Source organism: Mycteria americana, chromosome 9 (assembly GCF_035582795.1).
Source record: "Mycteria americana isolate JAX WOST 10 ecotype Jacksonville Zoo and Gardens chromosome 9, USCA_MyAme_1.0, whole genome shotgun sequence".
NCBI classification, from domain to species: domain Eukaryota; kingdom Metazoa; phylum Chordata; class Aves; order Ciconiiformes; family Ciconiidae; genus Mycteria; species Mycteria americana.
In genome coordinates, this window is record NC_134373.1 from 27,849,627 (window position 1) to 27,873,777 (window position 24,151).

At 40.0% G+C, this 24,151-nt stretch overlaps 1 protein-coding gene across 1 annotated transcript; it reads left to right on the forward strand.

Annotated features, from left to right (window-relative positions):
• The first annotated feature begins 611 nt into the window (after nucleotides 1-611).
• On the forward strand, nucleotides 612-23,806 carry ERCC3 (ERCC excision repair 3, TFIIH core complex helicase subunit). The gene is made up of 15 exons (XM_075512104.1): nucleotides 612-746; nucleotides 923-1,128; nucleotides 2,479-2,715; nucleotides 3,398-3,447; nucleotides 4,826-4,961; nucleotides 5,172-5,336; nucleotides 6,326-6,530; nucleotides 7,578-7,892; nucleotides 9,108-9,292; nucleotides 12,499-12,701; nucleotides 16,212-16,308; nucleotides 16,492-16,609; nucleotides 17,860-17,978; nucleotides 22,060-22,212; nucleotides 22,980-23,806. Exons 1-15 carry the CDS (start codon nucleotides 728-730, stop codon nucleotides 23,112-23,114), a joined length of 2,343 nt encoding a protein of 780 aa, XP_075368219.1. The 5' UTR covers nucleotides 612-727; the 3' UTR covers nucleotides 23,115-23,806.
• Nucleotides 23,807-24,151: the final 345 nt, after the last annotated feature.

Sequence of the window (24,151 nt, forward strand, 5' to 3'; positions counted from 1 at the left end):
AAAACAGACAAACAAAACCCCCCTGTAATTCTGTGTATGCATTGAATGTGTGTGTGTATATATACATCCCAGTAATCTTATTCCACAATTTCATTTCTACATTTTTATGAACTTGTTTTTTAAGGGTACTATGTTTAGTTAGAATAATTAAATATATAAAAGCTTTGAGAGATGATTTACTAGATAAATATATTTTCAGCTGGCTGATGTTCAAAATATTTTTTTAATTTTTGTTTTTAACCATTCAAAATGTATTTGTATTTCCAAAATCAGACACGAATTGTACTTAGAAATATATTAAAACACTCTGTAGGGACAACAGTGTGATTTCTCTTTTAAGAATTTTGTATTTTAGAGCAATGCGGAATGAATTCTTGTACCTCAATTGCCAATTGTTTCGGGGTTTTTTGTTGTTTTTTGTGTGTGGTTTATTTTTTTTTTAAGTTAAAATGTGCTTTGCGGAAGCCTATCCTTTAATTATTTAAAAAAACCCAACCAAACCACCTTCCTGTGCCTCTCCCCTTCTCTTTTCGGGTGCGGCTGCCCGCTGCCACCGCGGCCCCGCGCCCTGCCCGCCCGCGCCTCCCCCCGCGGCGGGGGCGGCCCCGGGAACAGAAAATCCACGGCGCGCGGCGCGTCTCGCCCGCTCCGCGCCTCCTCCCCGCCCGCGCGGCGGAAGTGACGCGCCGGCCGGGCGCTGGCGTGCGGCGGGCGCTGCGCGGCGGCCATGGGCAGGAAGGAGCGGGGTGAGCAGCCCGCGGCCGGCGGGCGGGCGGGCGGCAGCCCGGGGCGGGGAGCCCGGCGGGGAGCGGCCCGGCGGCGCGGGGCCGGGGGAGAGCGGGGCGGGGAGGTCCGCTCTGGGGTGGCCGCGGGCCCGGGTGGCGGCCGTGCCGCCTCGTCACAGCTCGGGCTTTGCTCCCAGATAAGAAGAAGTCCAAGAAGCGCCATTACGATGACGACGAGGACGATGAAGACGAAGCTCCCGGCAAGGAGTCGCAGGAGGCGGTGCCGTCTGCGGCGGGGAAGCAGGTGGAGGACAGCGGCACCAAAGTGGACGAGTACGGGGCGAAGGACTACAGGCAGCAGATGCCCCTGAAGGCCGACCACTCCTCGCGTCCCCTCTGGGTGGTACGTGCGGCCGCGGGGCCTCGCTGCGCCCCGCCTCGGGCGGTCGCGGCCTCGGGCGGTCGGAGAAGGCGCGCACGCCTCCCTGCAGGGCTAGCGGCTCCTGCCGACTGCGGTGGTCCCAGGGTAGAACGGGCCGCAGGCCTGGGTGGGCGACCAGGCTGCTGCGAATCGGCCCCTTACCGGTAAGGTTTGGAAGGGAAACTGACAGGGACCCGTCTGTGGGCTTTGTCCCCCATGAAGAAGCCGGGCCTGTGCCGCAGACCGTCCAGTGAAGCATGCTCCGCTCTCCGGCGTCGAGTGGAGACGCCAGGATAGAGGTTGTGTGCGCGGGTGGAGAGAGCCTGCTCCTGCGGTTGGCCTTGGCAGCTCAAAGCGAGGTTTGCTCTGGTCCTGGCAGGGTGGGCGAGGGCGGTCGGTCCCTGCAGTGCCCGTGCGGGGACAGTCGGGCTGCCAGCAGCGTGAGGCTGCCCAAGACAACGCTGCCGGCCCCTGCCTGGGAGCCCCTCGGAAAGCCCGGGTGATGCGCTCCCATCCCGGCAGTCTCCTCGCAGGTCCCCTCTCTGTCAGGCATCCCTCGCCGTGGGTGTGCCATTGACCGGACGGGGCAGTGGAGCACCTTGAGCCAGATGTTTCTGGGAGGGAGGTAAAATAGCTCGTGGAAGTGACTGTGTTGGCTAATGACCCAAGTAGGATCTGTTGTTGCAGTGACACAGCAGTGGGGTTTGTATGTTGGAATGAAACAGTGTTAAGACAGGCTGGTCTCATCGTCTGTAACTGGTACTATTTGCTTTCTCTGCGCTGAAAGGGACATCAATAAACCTGTCCAAGACACGGCCAGTAGTACAAGCATATAGAGAAGAGGTGGTTGCCCTGCCAGCATCCTCAGGGCATCTGTTACTGAATGCTGTGACACACAAGTGCCATCTCTCTTCCTCTGTTCATTCTGCGTAAAATGAGTGAGGAATTTTGTTTTGTTTCAGGGGAATGGGGCTGGAAGCTTGCTTCTGCTCAAGCCATTTTCTTAGCGTTAATAAAGAAAAAATATCTCAAGATGTCAATCTGGAAAAGCTTAATCGATCTGGGTGTGGTTTATTCTTGGTGCCATAGAAGGGACACGAACAAATCAATGTCTGGACCCTTTCAGAAGACAAAAGTTGTATGTTCCTGTGTCTCCTTTCTTCTTTTTCTTGTAACTTCATTGTTAGGGCAAACGCTTTTTTTGAAACCCTATGATGCTTTACTACCTAAATAGCAGACTGTCTCTATATCATAATGGCTCATTTATAGGAAATTCCTGATTCTGTTCAACTAACACTGTTGCGCCTTCAGTATTTCTTTTTATTTCTATAGGCTCCTGATGGCCATATTTTTCTGGAAGCCTTTTCTCCAGTTTACAAATACGCACAGGATTTTTTGGTTGCCATAGCGGAGCCTGTGTGCAGACCGACGCACATTCATGAGTACAAGCTGACTGCTTACTCACTGTACGCTGCTGTTAGTGTTGGCTTACAAACAAGTGACATCACAGAGTATTTACAAAAACTGAGCAAGACTGGTGTCCCAGATGGAATAATTCAGTTTATCAAGGTAAGACTATTTTATTGGTATTGGAAATATGTCTACTGCTACTAGCAAAAGCCTTTCCTCTGCTGCCTCTGCTTAATTGATTTATTTTTTTTTTAATTGTTAATTCATTGGTTTTACCATCTTATTCTGTTCTGTCACTGTTTCAAGAGAACAGAGGATTTATCTTATTTTTTGTCTTTTTTCTATCATGTATTATTGCACAAATAGTATTTCCACAATATATCCTGGGTGCAGTTTATGGCTTAAAAAAAAAAAAAAAAAACAGTATACCAAAGTGTCTCTACACGCTTTCAGCTAGTAGGAGTTGGATGTGGGGAAAGTTTCCTCACGTTTGCTCTGGAAGAAGACTATGAATGTGGGAAGCAGTCTGCAATAGCCAGGCACTATAAAACATAGCTTACCTTATCCTGCTAGTATGTTCTTGCAGTCTTGGAAGCAGATTGGAATTGGGTATAAAAACCGAGTATCGGTTTTTATAAAACCTGATCTCCTGCGTGAGATGATGTGTGCGTGTTCTAAAAATACCTTTTCAGGTTTGTTCCGTAAGTATAACAACATTGCAAGCAAATGTTTTATGATACCGTGCTTCCCCCACAAAGGCCTAAACTGCATTGCAGCATTTGGTCCCAAACGTAGAATCCTCTTTTGCATATTCCTAATGACTGCTCTTGTTCGTTTGTAGCTGTGTACTGTCAGCTATGGAAAGGTGAAGCTGGTACTGAAACATAACAGGTAAGTGGCTTCTTCCTTAACTAGTGTGGTAGAGGAAGTCTTCCAAATGCACAGCTGTGCTTAAATGAGCAGTCTCAGTAGCTGTTGAGTCTTACAGCTCCCAGCTGAGTGTAGCATCTATCAATACAAGATTGCTTTTTCAGTTGTTGAAAGTGTTTAATACATTAGTCAATTAATTCAGTTTGGCTGTCCTGAGCTACTAGTGGTTATCATTACATTTTTAAAAGTAGGTTGCGAATTTGATATTCTAGCTTGTTTCTTTATTGCTTGGACTTGCCACATAACCTTAAGGTTTTCAGATAATTGTTTCATTCCTTCCTTCCTAATTTACGTGAGCCTGCTTAGAAAAGTTTTTCTACAGCTGTCCTTCAGCTTTGTGTATTCTGACTTGTAATCCATTATTCAGGTAGGCTAAGCAAATCCATTGGCAAGAGGTGTGTGCTTGTTGCTGGGTTGAATCTCATTTGTTTTAAACATAGAAGATAATTTCGGAAGGGACCTTGAGAGGTCAGCTAGTTTAGAGCTGACCAATTCTATATAAACCTGTGATTCTGCGGTAGGGAGAGGGAAGGGAGAGACAGCAGAAATCTGAAGCTGACATCCTCACCTTGCCTGTTTTATCTTTCTCCTTTTATTTCTTTTGCAAAGTTTTCTGTTGTCCGACAGCCATAGATAAGCCCTGGGACTATAATCTAATGCTTTGCTTGTGCTGCTGCTTTTTTGAACCTGCTGCTTTGGGTAAAACTAACGCTAGTATTACTAGCAGGTTTTTGTCCTCTTTCTAGGTGTTTCTGAGAGAAAGATTTCTCCCATGCCAGTTCAGACTTAAGTCTCTCTTGGCTCGCATTTTAACTGTGATCTCCAACCAGCGTCATTATTGATGAATCTCCAGGGAGAGAAACAATTTCAGGATGCACTAATTTAAATTTTTAGATGGTTTGTGTTTTGGAGGTTTTGGGTTTTTGTCTTTTGGGCTTTTTTTGTCCTGTGGGCAGGACTTTAAAACATCACATCCAGTGTTTTCACAGACTCACCTCAATTCACTCTCAAAAAAATTGACTTGTGTCACATGTCACAAATAAGACATGTATGTGAGAGCTCTTTCTAGGCAGTTCTGCTGGAGTTTTCCCACTCATGTTATGTTAGAGAAGATTTGAGCAAGGTGGGTAACTGCAAAGTACATGATGCATTTGGTATGAGGCATCTTTCAAAAATTTTGATTGCCGTAATTCCTTTATTTTTAAATTACCACCCCCAAGATGGGATACTTGAGAGTACATCTGGGATAGCTATATATTTAAGTGTCTATGCCACTCTTCCTGTAAGTTATTCAGTTGATTAGTTCATAAAAATGTTTTTGTTTGTTCTTTAATTTTAGGTATTTCGTGGAAAGTACCCACCCTGATGTCATTCAGCAGCTTCTGCAGGACCACGTTATTAGAGACTGTCGCCTGAGAAATGCCGAGGGTGAAGAAACAGAGCTCATTACAGAGACATTCACAAGTAAATCAGCGGTATGTTTGGGCATGTTTTAAAGTGACTGAATTAACATTAGATAAACTGTTGAGTAGTTTGGAGTAATTATTGTTTGTTTGTTGTATGAGCATTTGCTTTCATTTCTGTCAGAAATGATCTGTGCCTCTTTAATGAGCCCAAATTTAGTGGGTGGATGGGGGCTGTCTCTCATGAAACCTTTGGTGAAAATTCCTGTCCATCTATTTCAGATTTCCAAATCTAGCGAAGGTGGCTTTGGTCCATCAACATCACAAGGAACAGATGCTCAGAATAAGCCAGATGTGCCAGCTGACTTATTTGAGTTTTATGAACAGATGGACAAAGATGAGGAGGAGGAGGAGGAAACGCAGACAGTGTCTTTTGAAGTCAAGCAGGTATGAGTATTTCAGTCTCTGCATTTGTAGCTTTGGGGAACGTGCCCAGGACTTGCAAATAAGCATGAGAACTTAATGTAAAGTACTATGCCTCTTTGTTTGATAGGGGAGATCACTGGAAGTCATGAACATTTCCTTCCTTTTGCCTTCCAAAATCTTAGGATCTTCCTCTTCAGTACAGAGGGTGGCAGACTGGGTATTGTTCCTTCCCTGCCCGCAAGACATAGTTCTTTTTGGATTTGTGGTTGGGGTTTTTTTTCTGTTTTTGTTTATGATTCATATTTGCGGAAGAAACTCTTGATGCTTCTGATTTCATAGCTTGAGAAGGGTAGCTGGAGGTTGGAGCCCAGTCCTGACTTGACCTTCAGAGAGCTTTTGTAAAATTTCTCAAGTTGTTTTTGGACTTGGTGATTCTAATGATGCCTTACTGGGGAAAAAAGAAATTTTTAAAAAAGATAACTTAGTAGCTATTTTGTTTATTTTAAAAAAACCCAAACCAACAACCTCTTGGGGATTGAATCAACCTGTCATTGTGGTGGAATAAGTGCATTACCCAGGGTATGAAGATTTTCCGGATAACAGATGTGCAGCTTTGGTAGGTCCGATAACAGATGTGCACCTTTGGTAGGTCCTTCTGTGTAACACACAGAGCCTTTTGTGTCTGTTATTGAACTCTTTGTTGCAGGACTTCAGGGTGTAGTTTAGTCACTGCCAGATAAACACCACATCTGAGATTAATGCGTCATGTTCTTCCATCTGTCTAAATAGCCCTCTCTAATATCGACTGTTATTTAAAATGTTTGAGGGGGGTGGGGGTGGTCACGAATAAAGTTTTTGGAATAAACTTTAACTCTTGCAGACTTCATGAGCGTAAAAGATAAATGTAATTTCACATGGTGCTATATAATCTGGTTGTTTGGAAAAAAAAAAAAGAAAGAATTAATTCGGACGTGGAGAATTTACCTTCTGAAGCTTTGTTTCCTCTTTAGGAGATGATTGAAGAACTTCAGAAGCGTTGTATCCATTTAGAGTACCCCTTGCTGGCAGAATATGATTTCAGAAATGATTCTGTGAATCCTGATATTAATATCGATCTGAAACCTACAGCTGTTCTCAGGCCCTATCAAGAGAAAAGCCTACGGAAGATGTTTGGAAATGGGCGAGCCAGATCTGGTGTTATTGTCTTGCCATGTGGTAAGTTTCTGGGTTGGTATTTAGGGGTTTTGTTCTTTATTCGCCTGTAGTAAAGTAACTTCCAAATACGACAGCTGCTTAGATTTCAAACAGTAGTAGGGACTGTTCTGGGTACCAGTATGCAGAGTCCTGTTGGTTTTTAGTGAGTAGGTGGTGAGGCTGTGGTGAGGGGGAGCCCAGTTGATAGAGCTGTCAGGCATCTGTTAACAGTGCTGTCAGTATCCCTGTAGTGACTGAAGAACTGATTTGTGGTTGTGGTAGCTTCAAATTACCATTTATGCTTTCACTGTTCCTTCTAAGTCAGCTCTGCTGATCTTCCAGTGAAATGTAAAGCGGTTGACGTTGGAATCATTTGTTCCTTGGTTGGGAACAGGGAGACTGGGGGGAACTGGGAATACAAATATGGCATAAGGAGAGTGCAAGGAATAAAAGAGCTTGTGTGCACAAGTTCTGGGCAAGGGAGCTTTAGAAAGAAGTGAGGAATGTGCAGACTGGGACAACCTATGGGAAGCAAAGGAAAAGGGAGAGAACAGGAGATTGCATGCCCGTGCCCTTGGTATTGGGGGTGGAGGAGGCACATGGGAGATACGGTGAGGGCCTGAGAGAGTGTGTAAGGGATGCTGGGAGAAGTGTGAAAGAGGAATGGAAAGATGTAAGGACTTGCTATGTGGGGGAATGAACGTAGCTGGCGGGGGCAGTGGGATAGATCACCTCCAGGGGAAGCTTTCTGTAGCCACCTGGAATTTAACATGCTTTTGAAATTAAGAAAGCATTAAAATGATGGCTTCTAATTGGCAAAGCCATTGTTTACAATTATTTTCTTGAGAAAATAGTTATGTGTCCAGTAGACAATCCAGCTGCTTTTTTAGAAGTGAATACTCCATTTCTTTGAGACTATTACAGTAAAGAAACAACAAAGAATTTGCCCTTACATGATTTCATATCCTCTCACAGTTTTCCTGTTTTCCTTTGCTCTTTTTTTTTTTTCCTCCTACTCCAGTGATGTCTGAGAGATGACTAGTGAATATTACTCTTCTTCCTCTGCAGGTGCTGGCAAGTCTCTGGTTGGAGTGACAGCTGCATGTACTGTCCGCAAGCGGTGTCTGGTCCTTGGTAATTCTGCAGTGTCTGTAGAGCAGTGGAAAGCCCAATTCAAGATGTGGTCCACCATCGATGACAGTCAGATATGTCGGTTCACTTCTGATGCCAAAGACAAGCCCATTGGCTGTTCTATTGCTATCAGCACATATTCCATGTTGGGACACACGACAAAAAGATCCTGGGAAGCAGAAAGAGTAATGGAGTGGCTTAAAAGTCAAGAGTGGGGCCTTATGATACTTGATGAAGTACATACTATCCCTGGTAAGGAAATGGTGTGCAAACCTTTCATGTTATATACACTGTTGATGTTACTCTGCTCTTTTAGAAGTGTTTTTTTTGCCATCTTTCTCATGATTAATATAGTGAGTAAACCCATGGCTTAGGATTTTGAGACAAGTAAACTGCCTTGTTCTACTTTCTTCCCCCCCCCCCCCCCCCCCCCCGATACTACAGAGTTTAGCTGACTACTAGTTTCCTGAAATCCTTCAAATTAGACATTGTGTTTTCTATAATGGCAGTGTAAAATACAAGAGCCTTCTCCTTCTGTGTAGGTTGATAAAGTGCTCTTAAGATCCTTGAATTGCATTTGTATAATTTTGCTGTAGACAAAATTGAACAGGAGAGGAATTCATCTGCCTTATTTTCTTTTGAGATGTAGTGGCATTGTAGGCTAGCTTTTAATATCTATTTCTACTCAATAAAGTATGAGTAACCATAGTGATTACTGTCCAGAAATAACTGTTGTATTTGAAGTTACTACGTAATTGAGATCTACACTGTTGAAAAGCAATAATGTAGTATTAAAGTGTCTGTGGAATAATCCTGGCTAAAAATACCACCCAGGATTCTGTTAGCTGCTCTACTTTGTTCTCATTTCATTTGAATATAATTTGGTGTCTGCAGAAATGATGGATTTCAGAAGTAGACCTTGATGATTAACTGCCATTTTATCAAAGTAGCATATTGCTGCCACCACTCTTTCACTTTCGTTCTTTCTTGGTTTCATAAAAATTAAGGTATAGAATCTCCTCTGTATCTTCAGATTCTGCAGTTACAGGATCTCTAGCAATACTGAAGATGAGTAATTCTGCCTTATACTAGAAGTGCTGAATGTGGCAGAGTTAGCCATGAGTCCTTGTGTCATAGTTCTTTCTATGAAATACTCTATGACCTCAAACAAGCCATGCAACCTCTGGGTGTATTAATTTTCTCTTGGGGAAATGGGAAATAATACAGATGCCAGAAGGTTTACTGGGATTTTCAGAGTACACTGAAGATGTAAACTAAAGCTGCAATCAGTGTGAAGTTTTGCTGTAACACAGATTTGTTAGAAGTGTATGTGAAACGGGGTAAAATTTCCCAACGCTGTGCTTGCTTTGTGTTCAGGAGTTGATGAAAGTGGTTTTTTAAGTTGCAGTATTTGTCTTCTAAATCCATTCAGGAAAGTAAACAGAAAATTTGTCTTGCATTTCTTAGCGAAAATGTTCAGACGTGTGCTCACTATTGTACAAGCTCATTGTAAACTGGGGCTGACTGCCACCCTGGTCAGAGAAGATGATAAAATTGTTGACCTGAACTTCCTGATCGGACCAAAGCTCTATGAAGCCAACTGGATGGAGCTGCAGAACAGTGGCTACATTGCTAAAGTCCAGTGTGCTGAGGTGATGCTTTGCTTTTTGGTACTACTAGTGTTTATGTAGTATGCTTATAACTTTTTTTTTAAGGAAGATGTATACAATTTTAAGTATTTAACTGGGAAAAACAGGTGCCCTTATGACTTTTCATTTACTTTGTAGCTTAGGTAAGGCTGTCACCGGTCAATATGAACACGTGGCAAATCCAGCAGCCACATGTTCTTCAGGGTGACTTCAGCACTCTGTTTGCGGGGTTTGTGGTGTTTGATCAGCTGTCTCCAAGTCAGCATTTGGAAACGGGGACAGTGGTTGCAGTATTGTAGACCTAGTTTGATGCAGTTGACATTCGTGTTGTCTGACTTGACTTTATATCTTAAGCTCAGTTCTCTGTGGTAGCATAACGTTGTAATATCGTGTTATGATGAGCATAACATCAGGTGGTATGCTGGAAGCTGCTTTTTAGAGACTTGAACTGGTAGACAGTCTGTAGTTGTTTGAGGAAAACTCTTGTAACTCTTAAAACAAAGAAGGATAGTAGAAACTTGAAAAAAAAAACCATAAGAAAAGACTTGCTTATTTGAAGCCTGAATGCATGAGGGTGAAAATTGAAAACACAGGGCTGGATCTTCCTATTTCTTCCCGATATAATGGTGTGTGACCTCTGTTCTTTCCAGCATATGGATGAGATAAAAATCCAGTATCAGAGAAGCAGCAACCTTTCACACAGGACATTAGAACGTTAAAGTAACCTTTCTGGGTCAGGATAAAGGTCTAACTTAATATATTGTCTCTGATAATTGTCATTAAGATACTTAGGGAAGAGTATAAAACCAGGTCAAATGTATCTGTTGCTTCTCCTGATACTTCTCCAAGCCCTCAATCATTTATGAGCTTTACGTGGTTCTGTGTAACCATCAGTGGGTTTCTTTTTCATGAACTTGTCCGGACTCCCATTGAATGGAAGTAAAGTTTTAGCAGCTACAACTTGCTATGGTGGAGTTTCATAACTTAACTGTCTTGGGTTTTTCCTGGCAGTTTTTTTGCCTGTTTTTTTTTTTTTTTTTAATTGTTAATGGGGGTTTTTGTGTTGTGGTGGTGGTGTTGTTTGTTGTTTTGTTTTGTTTCTTAACCTGTCTTGCTAAGTTCATGCAATTCTTCCTAGCTCTGGTACTGGAATAAAAGATGCAGATGCAGGTCAGCCGTTCTCCTTTTGAACTTTGTGCAAACTGGAGGTTATAGAAGGAAAAAAAACCCCACAACTGTTTTTAAGTAATAGAATGCAAGCGAAGAGCATCTAGAAAACAACTAGGTTGAAGGAAGAGTAACCAGTCTGCAAATTCAAGTTTGACTGTTTAGGCACTTTGGTTAATTCTGCCTTGGGAGCATAATTCTTCTCAGTCCCTGAACTGCCCTTTAGACATTGAGAAGTGAAGCATGGGCTACCGTTGTTCTGAATGATGTGAAAATTCTGCAAGTTTATATTCTTTAGGCCAACGTTTTGAAATAACATTTGATGGGACTACCAAAAGCAAAGATCAAAAAAGGCAATGTTGATGGCTGGTAAATAAGAAGTCTAATACATGCACAACTGCATTGCATATTTGTTTGGATTTTCTTGACATGTTGAGAAGTAGCATCTTTAATCAACTTGTCTTATTCCCCATAGCCAAGAAAGATGTCTGGTTTGCTCTTTAAGTGCGATTCTTTCCAGGTGGCAAGAGAGGGCAGTGCTGCTGTCTGATAAGGCAGGCCATGGTCATTGCAGGTACTACTCTTGCACTGCTCTAAAAGGGAACAAGCAGCACAGTTAAAAAAGTTAAAAGACGTTTAAAAAAAGAGAACAAAGATGTTCTTTAGCTATATTTTCAGAGTTTTGTGATTTACAAATAATCCCTTTTCCAGCTCCCATACTAAGTTTTTGGCTTGGAGTGCGCATCTTGCAAAATGTAAAAATTAAAGGAGCATTGGGGTGAGAAGTAGATTTTATCCATTTCCAAATCCAGAAGAGTGCAAATACAAATCAAAATATATTCTGTTTGCTGTGTAGTCAGAGGCACTGAGCAATAGATGAATTATTTTACTACAATGAAATATTCAGTATTCATATCTCATTGTAACTTTGAAATATTCTCTTCTGATTTAAGAACTTTAAATCTTTCATATAGACAGCATGCAATAACAACAGAGCCTATTCAGTGCACATATTTATTGTTAATGTAGTCAAGGGATGAAAAAAGCCTCATCTAGCATTTAACTCACTGGAAAAAATGTTTTGAAACAAAAAAAGTTGTTCTTAACTGTACAGAACAATTCAGGTTGTTCTAAATAAACTCCTGTAAATTGTCACATAACTTCCTTAGCTGAACAATGGTTATGAAAGAGGCTTTTCTTTGCAGTATTCTGTTAATTTGTACTGCGCAATGGATATGGGGGAATAACCCACATACAGCATAATGAATGTCTTCTAAATTATATGCGCTATAGGTAGCATCATTATATGCTATAGCTAGTATCATTGCATTAGCACAAAATTTTAAATTCATAATTTCTTCTGTGTTCATGCTACAGTAGAAAAAATAGTAAGCCTAGACTTGTGCAGTATGATGATATGTGTTTACATAATAAAATAATTGCTCAGGGAAACGTATTGAAAATTTCTAATCAGTCCTAGTGTTTTGAAAGTTGTAGACTCAACAGCTGTTAACATAAGGGTCACTCCTTTGTGGGTGTATGAAAAAAGGATTGGTAAATTTGTTCTGTAATGAAGACTAAATGTGTCTCAGCTTTCAGAATATGGATGAAAATTAGTTTTTATGGAAAAAGCTTTGACTGCTGTGACAGGGCGATTACACAGACAGTTCATTCCCTTAATTATTGCTCTGTAAAAAGTAATAGCATTCAGTAAAATAATATATTAAGTTTGAAACATAAAGGAAATATCTTCCAGTCCTGTTCCAATCCCACTGCCTATTTCTGTCATGGATCTCACTGCCAAAGCATTTTGGAAGGCCAGGATATTAGTGAGGTTAAACAGAGTTTGGCAGTGCTGGAGACTACACCAATTGGTATCTTTCATTTTAGTACAGAAATTACTGTGTTAAAATTTGTAGCCTGCGCTATACAGAAAGCTATAATGTGCTATCATCCCCCTGATATCTTTTCAGTTCCCACAGGAATAAAATAAATAAATAACAGAGGGTTACTTCATGTGTGTGTATGGTTTTTAATTCTAGGTTTGGTGCCCAATGTCACCTGAATTTTATAGAGAATATGTAGCTATCAAAACAAAGAAACGGATACTGCTGTACACCATGAACCCAAATAAATTCAGAGCATGCCAGTTCCTGATTAAGTTTCATGAGCGACGGAATGATAAAATCATCGTATTTGCTGACAATGTGTTTGCACTGAAGGAGTATGCAATCAGACTTGGGAAGTAAGTGTTCACAACCAACGATGGCACTGTTGTTTTCCTCCTTCCTGGAAAATTGCCTTGTAATCTCACAGCTTTCAGTAGTCTTTAGGTATTTCTTGTAATTCTTTGATTTAACTCTAATACTCCTGTATAAAAAGGAGCTTGGGAGCATGTTTTATTGGCACTGCAACATTATTTTGGTGTGGAACTGTTTGAAAAGAACCTCTGTTTAGCACTTGTCTCAGAGGAGTTTTCATCCAAGATTTCTGTGAAAGACTGTTAGTATTTCTCCATTCATTTTATTATTATTAAAAGACAGTGGAAAAATGAGGGGCTTTAAAAAATATCACTAGAACTAGTTCTTTAATGGACAGTAGCTTCCTCTGTCTCTCTGAGACGAACGTTGTCAAATAAACACTCTCGGGATCTTTCAAGGTATTTTCGGACCCAGGGCATTCCTCTTCAAGTTCTCAAAAGGTTTTAACCTTGTCTAAAAAATCTAAGACAAACTTTTTTGGGATCTGTGCTGTACCAGTGCACTGCCTAGAACTACTGTAATCGTTTAATAAAAACAAAAGGATCTTGCTGTCATGAGCTCCTCAGCTACCTTAAGCGACTCTAAAATGTTACAGAAGGTGGTACAAATACAGTTTAATGAGGGGTTAGCATCAGTGTGTTTGTAGGGTTTGGGGAGGGATGATCAGGGAGAGTGTGTGCCTTGATCAGGCATAGAGCAATTACTGGGGAAAATAAGCGTAGAAGCTGGCCTCATCCTTTCTTTGACAAGCCCAAATAATGCCTTGCTTACTGTAAGCTGTGGGGCATTTTGACTGTGTAGGATTTAATGTCTAGGAATTTCAGCAGTACTTCTTCGCAAAACCACAAAGAAGCTTTACACTTTCCAAAATTCATGACCAGTTTTCACTGTAGTTTAACAGCCATGTTGTGCTGGCTTGCTGTGACATCAAATAGTAAGCAGAGCTAATGGTGCTGGATGAATTCCAACACCCGTGGTCTCTTTCATCATTTTTTTTTAATCTGTCTGGACAGAGATTAGCTGTAATGATGCCTCTGGAATGTCTCTAGCAGTGTTCAGTGCACCATAGAAAAAGCCTTTAACAGAGGTGATGCTGGGAGGGGGTGCTTGCTAAGTAGCACAACAGTTGTTAAGTGGGATAGATGCTGTAGAAGCATGGCTGGAAAACCAGTTGAAGAAATACGAGGTGCTTGCTTTTCATGTTCTTGAGTGGATTCTCCATTCCTCACATCATGTACGGAGCTCCAGGTTATACGGCTCTCAGTGTTAGAAAGAAACGAGGCTTGCAGTGCTGGATAAAGGTGAAGGAGTCTATTTTAACCAGAGAGTTTTCTATCATAGTTTGCTATGAGCATGCTGAAACAAAGGGAACTGTTAGTTTGGGTGGGGCAAGAATGATATTTGTAAGGAGGAGAGAGCAGCCCAGCAGGTCCAGCGGTGGTGGCCGAGGCTGTCTGCCCGGCCTGTGCTGGCCCGGCAGGAGGACAGTTCCCCCTGCACTTCTCATGACCTGATTCAAGCATGTGGGGTGGGTGGGCTCCTGGATGGAGGGAGAGATGGCCATCGTCTGGCTGCCTCTGCCAGCTCCTCCCTTACCCCCCCTTTCCCTTGGTACTGGCAGGGAAAGGCCATGTGCATGACAGGAATTATTTTGACTATAATTTTGAGGGCCACAGAATTCAGATTTGCTTATCCAGCTTTTACTCTGTCATGAGTCTGTCATCCAGTGTCGTATAGCTTTTTACTGGCGTTATTAATATGTTTAAATCCCTGATTCTGAAGGACTATGCTTCTATGGTTTTGACAGTTATGTCAGTTAATGGGAGTGGGATTTATCTTTGCAGATCCTTCAAATATCATTTTGCAGTGAGGAAAAGGGGTCATTTACAAAAAAAAAAATCAGTCTAGCATTGGGTGTTTTAGGTTCAGGAAAGTACTCAGATATGTGTTAATGAGTCTTTGTGAAGTAGGATTGGGGAGGGGGGTAAAATAGAGGATTGATAGCCAGGAGTTCTAGGTTATTCTGTTCTTAAAAAAATGTGTTTGGACCCTTTCTTGGTGGCTTTAAAAGAAACAGAAGGCTCGCAAATGCTGTAGTTTCAGTTTAAGTCTTCCATTTAAGTTTTGTTAGGGATTAAAATCATAATTTAAATATTAAATGACATTTCAAATAAGGCTTTATTACTTATATTATTACTTTATATTACTGGATGCTACTAATTGAATAATAACGGTATTGTTTCAGAGTTGACTCATTTGCCACTTTCATTTTTTAGTTGTGTTTTTCTAAAAATCTGGTTAAATACACTAAATAGAAGAATTAGATTAGAGGTGACCAGGATTGTTTAGTAAAATAAAAACTAGAATAAAGTTTGTAGTAAAGAAAAGCAAGAGGAGCCAACACATGGTAATTAATTGCTAAGAATAGAAAACCTTAGTAATGTGCACTGCATGTTTATGTTCGGCTACCACCCATGTATGTACAATATTAAAAGTTAAATGAAAGATATGGGGTTGCTTCCTTGTGTTAGAAATAACGTATGGAAGTGTGCACAAAATAGACATTGTAGAACTTGATTCCTGTTATTTGGAGATGCTTGTTAACAAGCATTTGGAAAAGCAGTGCAACAGATGAAAAAGCAGTGGCTATGCACTCCTGCATGCCTCTCATTTTTATGTGGGCTTCATTGTTTCTAGTTTTGGGGTTTTTTTTTTAAACTTTGCTTAGGCAGGAAGAAAACACCCAGACTCTAGAGAGAATCTTGGAAAATTCATAGTAACCCAAGTTACTCATGAAGTCTGTGGGTGACTGAGAGTTTGTGTGAGCCTTCTGGATTGAGATATTAAATGTTCCAAGTGATCCATCGTCAAATGTTAGAAACCTTAGGTGAAATGCCACTGTGAGCTGCTCGTGGCCATGGAATGTTTGGGACTTTGTTCTCATTTCAGTAGGTTTGGAAGGTATTAGGAGGGGCAAGAGGTTAGCGTCAAAAGCAAAAATAATTTTCCCAGAACAACATCCAACAGCCAGCTTGTGCCACCCGGCATATCATTGATAGAGAAGCCTGGATTTTCAAGTGTTTAAGTAGGAAGCAAAGGTTGCAGCTGTCAATGTGCTAAATCAGTAGATTTGAGGAAAAAAAATCTCTTATTTTAACAGCTGCCTTTAGTCTTTCATGTAGGCTTAGCAAATGTATTCAGTCTGTTGACATACAGGTTCATTGGTGCATGTAATTGCAAAATATTTATAACTGTCAGAATTTATTTCTGGCAGACTGGGTCGCTGCAAAGGGTTCCAGAAACAACTGGGTAGCTGCCATAAAGAGCCAAACAAGCTAAAAGTAGACTGCAAGCTGTACCAAAATTTGTTTTGTTTTTATACCAGTTCAAATGCATACTGTGCTCCCTGCCATGGTATCTTAGTACCTCATAAGAAATGAGGTACATGAGAAATCTTGAATTGATTTAATTTGCATATGTTCTGTTCTTTTCAGACCCTATATATATGGTCCTACAGCACAAGGAGAAAGAATGCAAATTCTACAAAACTTCAAGCACAATCCAAAAATCAACACTATTTTCATTTCCAAGGTAAGTGAGGACATTCAGTGTGTCCTTCTATCTATCTTCAGAGTGAACTTTATTTAAGTTACATGTGCATGTTGTGCATTTGACATCTTTGTATCGCAGCTCACAAAGGTGTACTTTGTATTAAGTCTTTGTTTATGATATATGGAAATAAGGTACTGCTCATAGGCTGCTTCTCCGTTATAGGTAGGTGACACATCCTTCGATCTGCCGGAAGCCAATGTTCTGATTCAGATTTCGTCCCATGGTGGGTCTCGAAGACAGGAGGCTCAAAGACTGGGACGAGTGCTGAGAGCCAAAAAAGGTAAATGAGGTAGTGGTTGGGTTCTGGGCCTTGGATCATGGTATCATAGAATTGCAGAGAAACTGGATGTTCATGATACTTCTTTATATTGTCCTTGGATTATATTTTAGTCGAAGAGAATATATGCCTATATACCAGTGAATGAAAACGAAGCATTTTCTGGGTCAGTAAAGCTTTGTGTCAGGAAAACTTCCAAAGGACAAAAAAAGCTGAAGGAAAATGGACTTTTTGTTCTTTGGTGGTTCTTTCACTTTTTCATTCTGTCCTGGTTTTGGCTGGGACAGAGTTAATTATTAATTAATGTGGCCCAGCCAAAACCAGGACACATTCCTTGATAATTTCCTCAACATGAAATAGTTTTTAAAAATTTTTACTATTACTGTAAAAAGCAAGTCTCTAGAAAGCACATTTTTGATACTGTAGATTACTTTCTTTTAAAAATGGGATTTGGTTTCCAAGTAGTTGTGACTTGTGTTTTTGCAAAACATAACTAAGGAGCTTTTTGTTTAGAAAAATGATTCTTAAAACACTTTGTACTTGCACTTAAGATCTGCATACACTTATTCTATGGGCAGTTTGTGCTTGTTACAGCTGAGGCTTTGTTTGAAAATGCATATGAAACCCATGTTAGTGAATTAACAAAGTCTTAGTGAAACCTTGGGTTTTAGAAGAGAACCCAGTGCTGCTTGGGTAATAGATCTTAAGGACTGTAAGTTTAAAAAAATAAATTATGCGCAGCCTGGTATATCCTGGGCTTCAAACAGCCCTATAAATTCTTAGCTAAATACCTTTGTCTCGCCTTTTTTAATGCAAAAACACTGCAAACACTGGTTTACATTGATAAAACTTTTCCTTTGTCTTTTTCTATTGAACTTTTTTGACGTGTGTTGCAATCCTTGCTCTTGACTTTTTACTTCTTTACATAATAGACTTAATTTTATCTTTCACCTTGCCTAGCATAATGAAGAAGCAGGTTCTTCTCAGAGCACCAGTGTAATTGTATTAGTCTACAATTCCTTTTCCATTTTTCCTTTTCACCCATTCTCAAGTTATTAAGAACAAGAGTAGGAATTTCCATGCTGTGTACTTTGTCAGTCAGTTTGTGTAAGGTCTGGGTGCAGCTAAACTTTGCAGATTGTTTTTGTGGAGAGACAGCTTATTGAAATGCCTGTTTGCAGTATTCAGTCCTTTTTTGTTCTTGGTTGCAGTGTTCCAAATGGAACTAATCACTCGGTATCTTTGTCTCCTAGGCATGGTTGCAGAGGAATACAATGCCTTTTTTTATTCTCTTGTATCTCAAGACACTCAGGAAATGGCATATTCAACGAAGCGACAACGGTTTCTTGTAGATCAGGGTTATAGCTTCAAGGTAACTTGTCCCTTTGGCCTAAGAATACAATTTTCATATTCTTTCATGTCAGTATTAGGTCAAATACTTGAGAATTCCAGTTATGGAATGTATTAATGAAGGTTTTGCTCACATGCAAGAACTGTTCCAGTATTGTTTTATCATCTGTATTACTATGAGGGTAGATACAAGTAGCTTAGTACAGCTTCTAGAAAGGTAAGTATTCTAACTTCAAACGAAGCACCTGCTGGGGAGTGAAGCAGAACATTATTTGCATGGTTGGTTTATATTCATGCTCTTCAATTGTCCATCTGTGCAGGCCACCTATTATACATTATCATACTGGTTGTGCATAAAGCATTGTTGCTAGGTGTTCCATGTCGTAGTGGCCAGCAGCAATTCAGAACACTTCCAAAACATCACAAATCACAAATAATTTCCAAAGAACTCCAGTCTCAGAGCAGTATTTCACTATGGGGAGAAAATATTTTTCCTTATGGCTAAAGACAACATACAACAGGCAGGACTCATCCGTCCTACATTCATACATCTGATTGCTGGGAATCATGAAGTTAGGTGTCTGAAGTGTCTAGCAACCCATTCCAAGAGAAATACCTTTCAGGGATTGTCGTCCACACACTTATCTTGTGCACCGTTTCCACGGTGCTGTCCAAAGCCTGCACAGTGGTACAGAAAATCAGTGAGGATACAGACATGTTGATATGGTGGCTCTGCGTTAGCAGAAACTGTTCTGGCTAATGGAGGTCTTCAGACTGTGCTTATTTAGCCTCCACCAACAGTTTGACCTTCCTCTTGTAATTTTCTCTGCATGGAATGAAGTATATCACCAAAATGACTGGGTTGAATGTTAATTGATGAAGAAATGACAGAATTTACTGCAGGAAAAGACTGTTACTGCAGAGTAGAAATCTTCCTACCTACAACTAAAACACACTCCTCAAAATAGAGAACACTTTCAGTGTTGACAATGTAACAGAGCCTTGACTTGAAAGTCAGAAGTTTCCCTTTTGTAAAGGGCTTAATGCTGTCTCATTTCTCCAGACATACTTGAAAATTGATCACTCCTTGTACTTCAGTTTATTATGCATCTCTGTATGTCGTCTTCTTCCAAACATAAAATCTCACTCCACCAAAGCTCTCTATTTTATAGATTTCATGGTGTATCTCATTTATTTTTCTTTTAATCCATGGGCTGCCCCATATGCTCATCTATTGGGTTGTTAAAGGCAACAGAGTGTCATGATAGCTCTTGCTTTTAGGTAAATTATTCCTTTACAAAACTGGAGTTTACTGCTCTGATTAGAAGTCTTCCTAATAAGAAACATTGCTGAGAAGTAGAATAAAAGATAAGGCTCCCATATCTGCCCTCAGGGAACAAGCTCAAGCTTATGGCATTGACAGAATCGTGCAAGGATTGCACGAGGTGCAAGGGCAAGCAGCCTCCGCTGGATTGCACTTGAGCCTAGCTATATAAGAGCTTTTCCTCGTGGGCGTACATGCAGTACAGGACATCCCTATGGGTATAACCTCTCTGAACTGCAGCTATGCTGAAGTGAATAATTGCTCTGTAATCACTGGCGTATTAAAGAGAGCTTTAAGGGGGTCCTTACACCGTAACAGACATGTCACAGTCTTTATAGGTAAAAACCTTGTTTTGCTTTGTAGTGAATGTATTTTGACGTAATTGTAGATCAGTACTAAGCTGCAACTAATTACAGCAAATGCATCTATGTGGCTATAGCCAAGAAGATTAGGGAAATCCCTTTACTTATATTTGAATGCCTTTGATTTTAGAACTAAGAAAGAGGTTAAAATAGAGGGATTTTATTTTGCAAGGAAGACCTAGTCCTAGGAACTTTGGTGTAATATGGGAAAAAAGGCAGTGCAAGTGGCAGCTGAGAATCTGGAGCAACATTTTAGCTGACCAGTACTGGAATGTTCTTTATTTGCAATTTAGGAACAAAATGTTAGAATATCTATTTTCTTCTGTTTGCCAAACTTTAAGCCTTAGTCGTAGCTGGCATCAAAGAATAATAGGGCTGGAAGAAGCTTCCAAGAAACCATCTATTGTGTTTCTTCATTCTAAGCCAGGATCAACTATGTATACGTCATTCCCAGCAGATGTTTGCTTTCTTATTCTGCCAAATATGGAGACTCTACCTCATCTTTAGGTAATTATTTCAGTGCTGATGTCCTCTCCTTCAGAATTTTTGTTTCTAATGCCTAAATTACTAAAAATTCATTACTCCTTTAAATGGGTAACAGTTTTCACTTTTTTTTCTAGGACTTACTTTCTTCTCGCCATTTCTCAATAGCTCCATTCTCTGCCTTTCATCAAAAAGAGGACCGGAATATTTTTTTGCTAAATCATTTATTTTGTCTTTGCTTCTTAAATAGGAGCCTTATCATCACAATTTACTGCTTGGAGTCTAATTATCTAGAGGGTTTTTTGGTTAGCTAACTATAGTTTAGTTATTTACTGTATTGTGTTTTTATTTAGAGGCTGAATGTAGGATATATTAAATTTTAAACCAGTAGCAGAACTCCTCACTATATCAAAGAATTGGGGATAACTTTAAACTTGGGATCTGTTGAACAGCTTAATAAAATTATGATGCAGTGGGAATTCTTTCCATTCTGTGAATGACGCTAGCACTGTTTTGCAACCATAACTGGAAACAGGCTAATGAAATTTAAAATTGCTTTTCGTGACTCCTTTTTCTTTATTTTTGAGATGATCATAGCACATGTGCTTCTAAATAAACAAGAAGGGGGACCACAGTATTCCCGTAGCCATATAGTAAGTAGGATAGGTTGCTTCCCTGAATGGATTCTTAAAGCTAGGACATTTCTCAGAAAGATATCCATTTTCAAATTAGAAATTGCCATTGACAACAGCCCGCAACACTGATTATTCGTTCCAGTGTTTCACTACCCTGTTTTTCAAAAACAGTACTTTGCATCTGATGTGGATTTGTTTTGCATTAAGCTGTATTTATATTGTTTTATCAGTCTTTGTGATCAGATCCAGCCCACATTACTGAGGTACTTAGTTTCTAATTGTATTGACTCCAGAGTTAAGCTGAAAAGGGAAGATGAGGAGGGGAAACACTACGTAATCAAGGGAAATGGCTGAATTAGAATGTCTTTCTCAAAACCTCTGCAAGTTGAAAACATAGGGGGAAAACGGAGATTCTCATGTATAAACATATGCTTACCAGAATGCATTTAACTGCAGGAAAATATCTTGTGAAATTTTCAAAATACCTCTAATTAAGAAAGCAAGCTGCCTATTGTAAACTTTATAACAGAAACTTGAGAGCTTTTCAGTTCTTCAGAAGAGGAGGTTTTTCAGCTAATGGAGTATATGGCACTATATTGCCAGTAGATGGCATGTGCCCTGCATCCATGGTGATAAAATGAGTTACTAAGAATTTCAAAGAGAACAAGCATAACAGCAAAGTTATCTTGTGTCTAAGTACACAAGCATTGAAAGAGTCCTTTTTCTCTGCTGCCGATGCTTTGCTGCAGGTTGCTGCACTGTCTCTCAACAACTGATCATACATCTCAATGTGTTAGAGGTTGTTTTTCCCGTGTTCCTCAATGTTTATTGCTAAAATTCTCCGTGTCTGGAAAGCTAGTGGATTATTTTTGTTAAGTATAAAGTATTAGTTCTTAAACTAGACAAATCTAGAGCCCACAGCATGAAGCTAACCTTGCAGTAAGTTGAATATGCATCTGAGCTATATGTGCTTTGGTCAGGTTCTTGGTCAAGCCAGTATGGACAGTGTTTGGCTGACGTTTTCTGTCCAGAGCTTTTCTTTTTTTTTTTTTCCCAAAGATTTGTATTTTGCATTTCCAGCTAGAATATAACAAGGAATGTGTGCGTGTATATATATGTACACCACTTAGCAAGATTTTATATGTATCTGTGCAATCCATAGTGTTAAGCTATTCAGACCATTAATAAAAGTTGAAGGCAGTTCCAACAGGATATGGAATCAGAAATCCTTGTCTTGGTTTTGAATAGCTAACACCGAGGAGGAAGAGCCCTCACCTTGTACTGTGCTCTGTTTCTTAGGTAATAACAAAGCTTGCAGGCATGGAAGAAGAAGAACTTTCATTTTCATCCAAAGAAGAACAGCAGCAGCTTCTCCAGAAAGTCCTGCAAGCATCTGACCTGGATGCTGAGGAGGAAGTAGTCGCTGGAGAATATGGTTCCAAGTCAGCTCAGGTAATGAAGAATGCTTTGAAAAGGATGACCATAAATGTGACAGAACTGGACCATTCCATTTTAATTCTGAATGTGATGCTATCCTTGATGCCCTAGTATCTTTGTGCAACATTGGAGAACAGATTTAATTTTTTAAGCTGCATTAGCACTTAGCTATTTGAGTAATTCACTTGTTGGGCACTAGAAACAAGTTAGACATGGAATTCATGTCCTTCTCCATCATATTTGAGGGAGAAGATGACAGATCTATTGTTACAGATTTTGAAATAAATCTTCTAAGTCACAAGCAATTAAAATATTTTAAAACATTTTTAAGATACACATATGTCAGAGCACATACTCTTTTGTGGTGGCACTGTGCGCCTTGAGTCATGCCCCGATTTCCTTATGCCCAGAGGGCAGAAGCATAAGGGCCACTTTTGTTCATTTTCAAGAGAAGTACTGTTATTGTAGGTAGTAGTTTGACATTTTCAGTAACAGATATAAGAAAAATAAATAGCATGAAACATTTATTGATACATAAGTTAAAATCAAGCTACAAGGTATCTTCCCATATGAAACCTTACATATGTTTGTATACTTATGCTGAGTGGCAGGCAGTGACTTTCTTTGTAGAAATTCTTCCTAAGAAAAAAAACTTTGAAGGCTTTTTGGCATTAGAGTCGCTAAATGAGCAGTGCTGCCCAGTAGCCAGTGGGCATCAGTAGGTGAGAGTTGGTCTATCTAATCACACACGAAGCACGTGTTTTTTCTCCCCTTACTTGCAGGTGTCACGTCGTACGGGCACAATGAGCTCTATGTCAGGAGCAGACGATACAGTTTACATGGAATACCACTCTTCACGGAGTAAGGCACCTTCAAATAAACACATCCATCCACTATTTAAACGCTTCCGGAAATGATGTCCTTCATGTGTGCATTTTGTTAAAACTGTGGATCCATGTACCTGTTCCCATGACTAAAAATATGGAGTTGAAATTTTTGACAGGTCCTTTAAAAGACTTTTTTTTATATGCATCTACATAGCCACATACTTACTTAGCAATATATGTGCTCTCATGGGTGAATGTGAAAGGAAAAAAGGAACTAAATCTTACCACAGGAAAGATATTATCCAGTGACTGGATCCTGGTTATACCTGTCTGGTTTTCAGGGTAATTAATAGAATTTATTTTTATCAGCTGAAGACCCATTTTCAGAAGAATTCTGGAAAGGTTTTGTAAATGAAGTTTGTACTGATGTTTGAAATATTATTTATCTGATTATTGTGTCTGCTCAACAAAATACTGTTTTTTAAAATGCTTAAATAAAAGTCGTTCATTGAGCTGAACAAATCCTGACAGGAGCACTTTACATAACATTTTTAAACTAGGAGCCAATTTATACTTAACCTGTCTTAAAATTCTAACAAATTGTTTGGAAATATTTTCAAGTTCGAAGAAAAGAAGAAAGAGGGACTCTGTCTCCAAAGTAAAGTGAAGGAAAGCATTAGTAAACATAAATTCTGTGCTCCGTTTTCCTCATTTTTCTTGCTACTGCTGAGAAATTGCTGAAATAAAAGCTGTTTCCCTTGTCATTTATATTCTATTTATTAACTATGCAATAAACCCATTGTAACTGCTAAACAGTGCAGCATCACTACGGAGGTTATTGAATCAAAAAGCGTTTTGACTTGTCATAAGGTGAGTTGGAAGCAGAGGTGTGAAGGAAAGATTCCTGAGTTTGGGAATTTTGGGAAAAACCTTCATTTTTGTTAATGAAGACTGCAGTATATTTCTAGAAAATTTAAGGAGAGGTGGTGGCAATTTGTGGCAGAAGAACACTTTTTAAATAACTGCTTAATATTGTAACGGTTATGCTACTTGGTATTGTATTATGAGGTGGGTTTTTTGCTGAGAGTTTGTAGAGCTTTAGGAACAACCTATGAAATAACATTGAT

Coding starts and splice junctions, on each gene's coding strand:
- ERCC3 (XM_075512104.1), top strand. Junction 16,309..16,491: donor ACACTATTTTCATTTCCAAG/GTAAGTGAGGAC, acceptor TCTCCGTTATAG/GTAGGTGACACATCCTTCGA. Junction 17,979..22,059: donor ATCAGGGTTATAGCTTCAAG/GTAACTTGTCCC, acceptor TCTGTTTCTTAG/GTAATAACAAAGCTTGCAGG.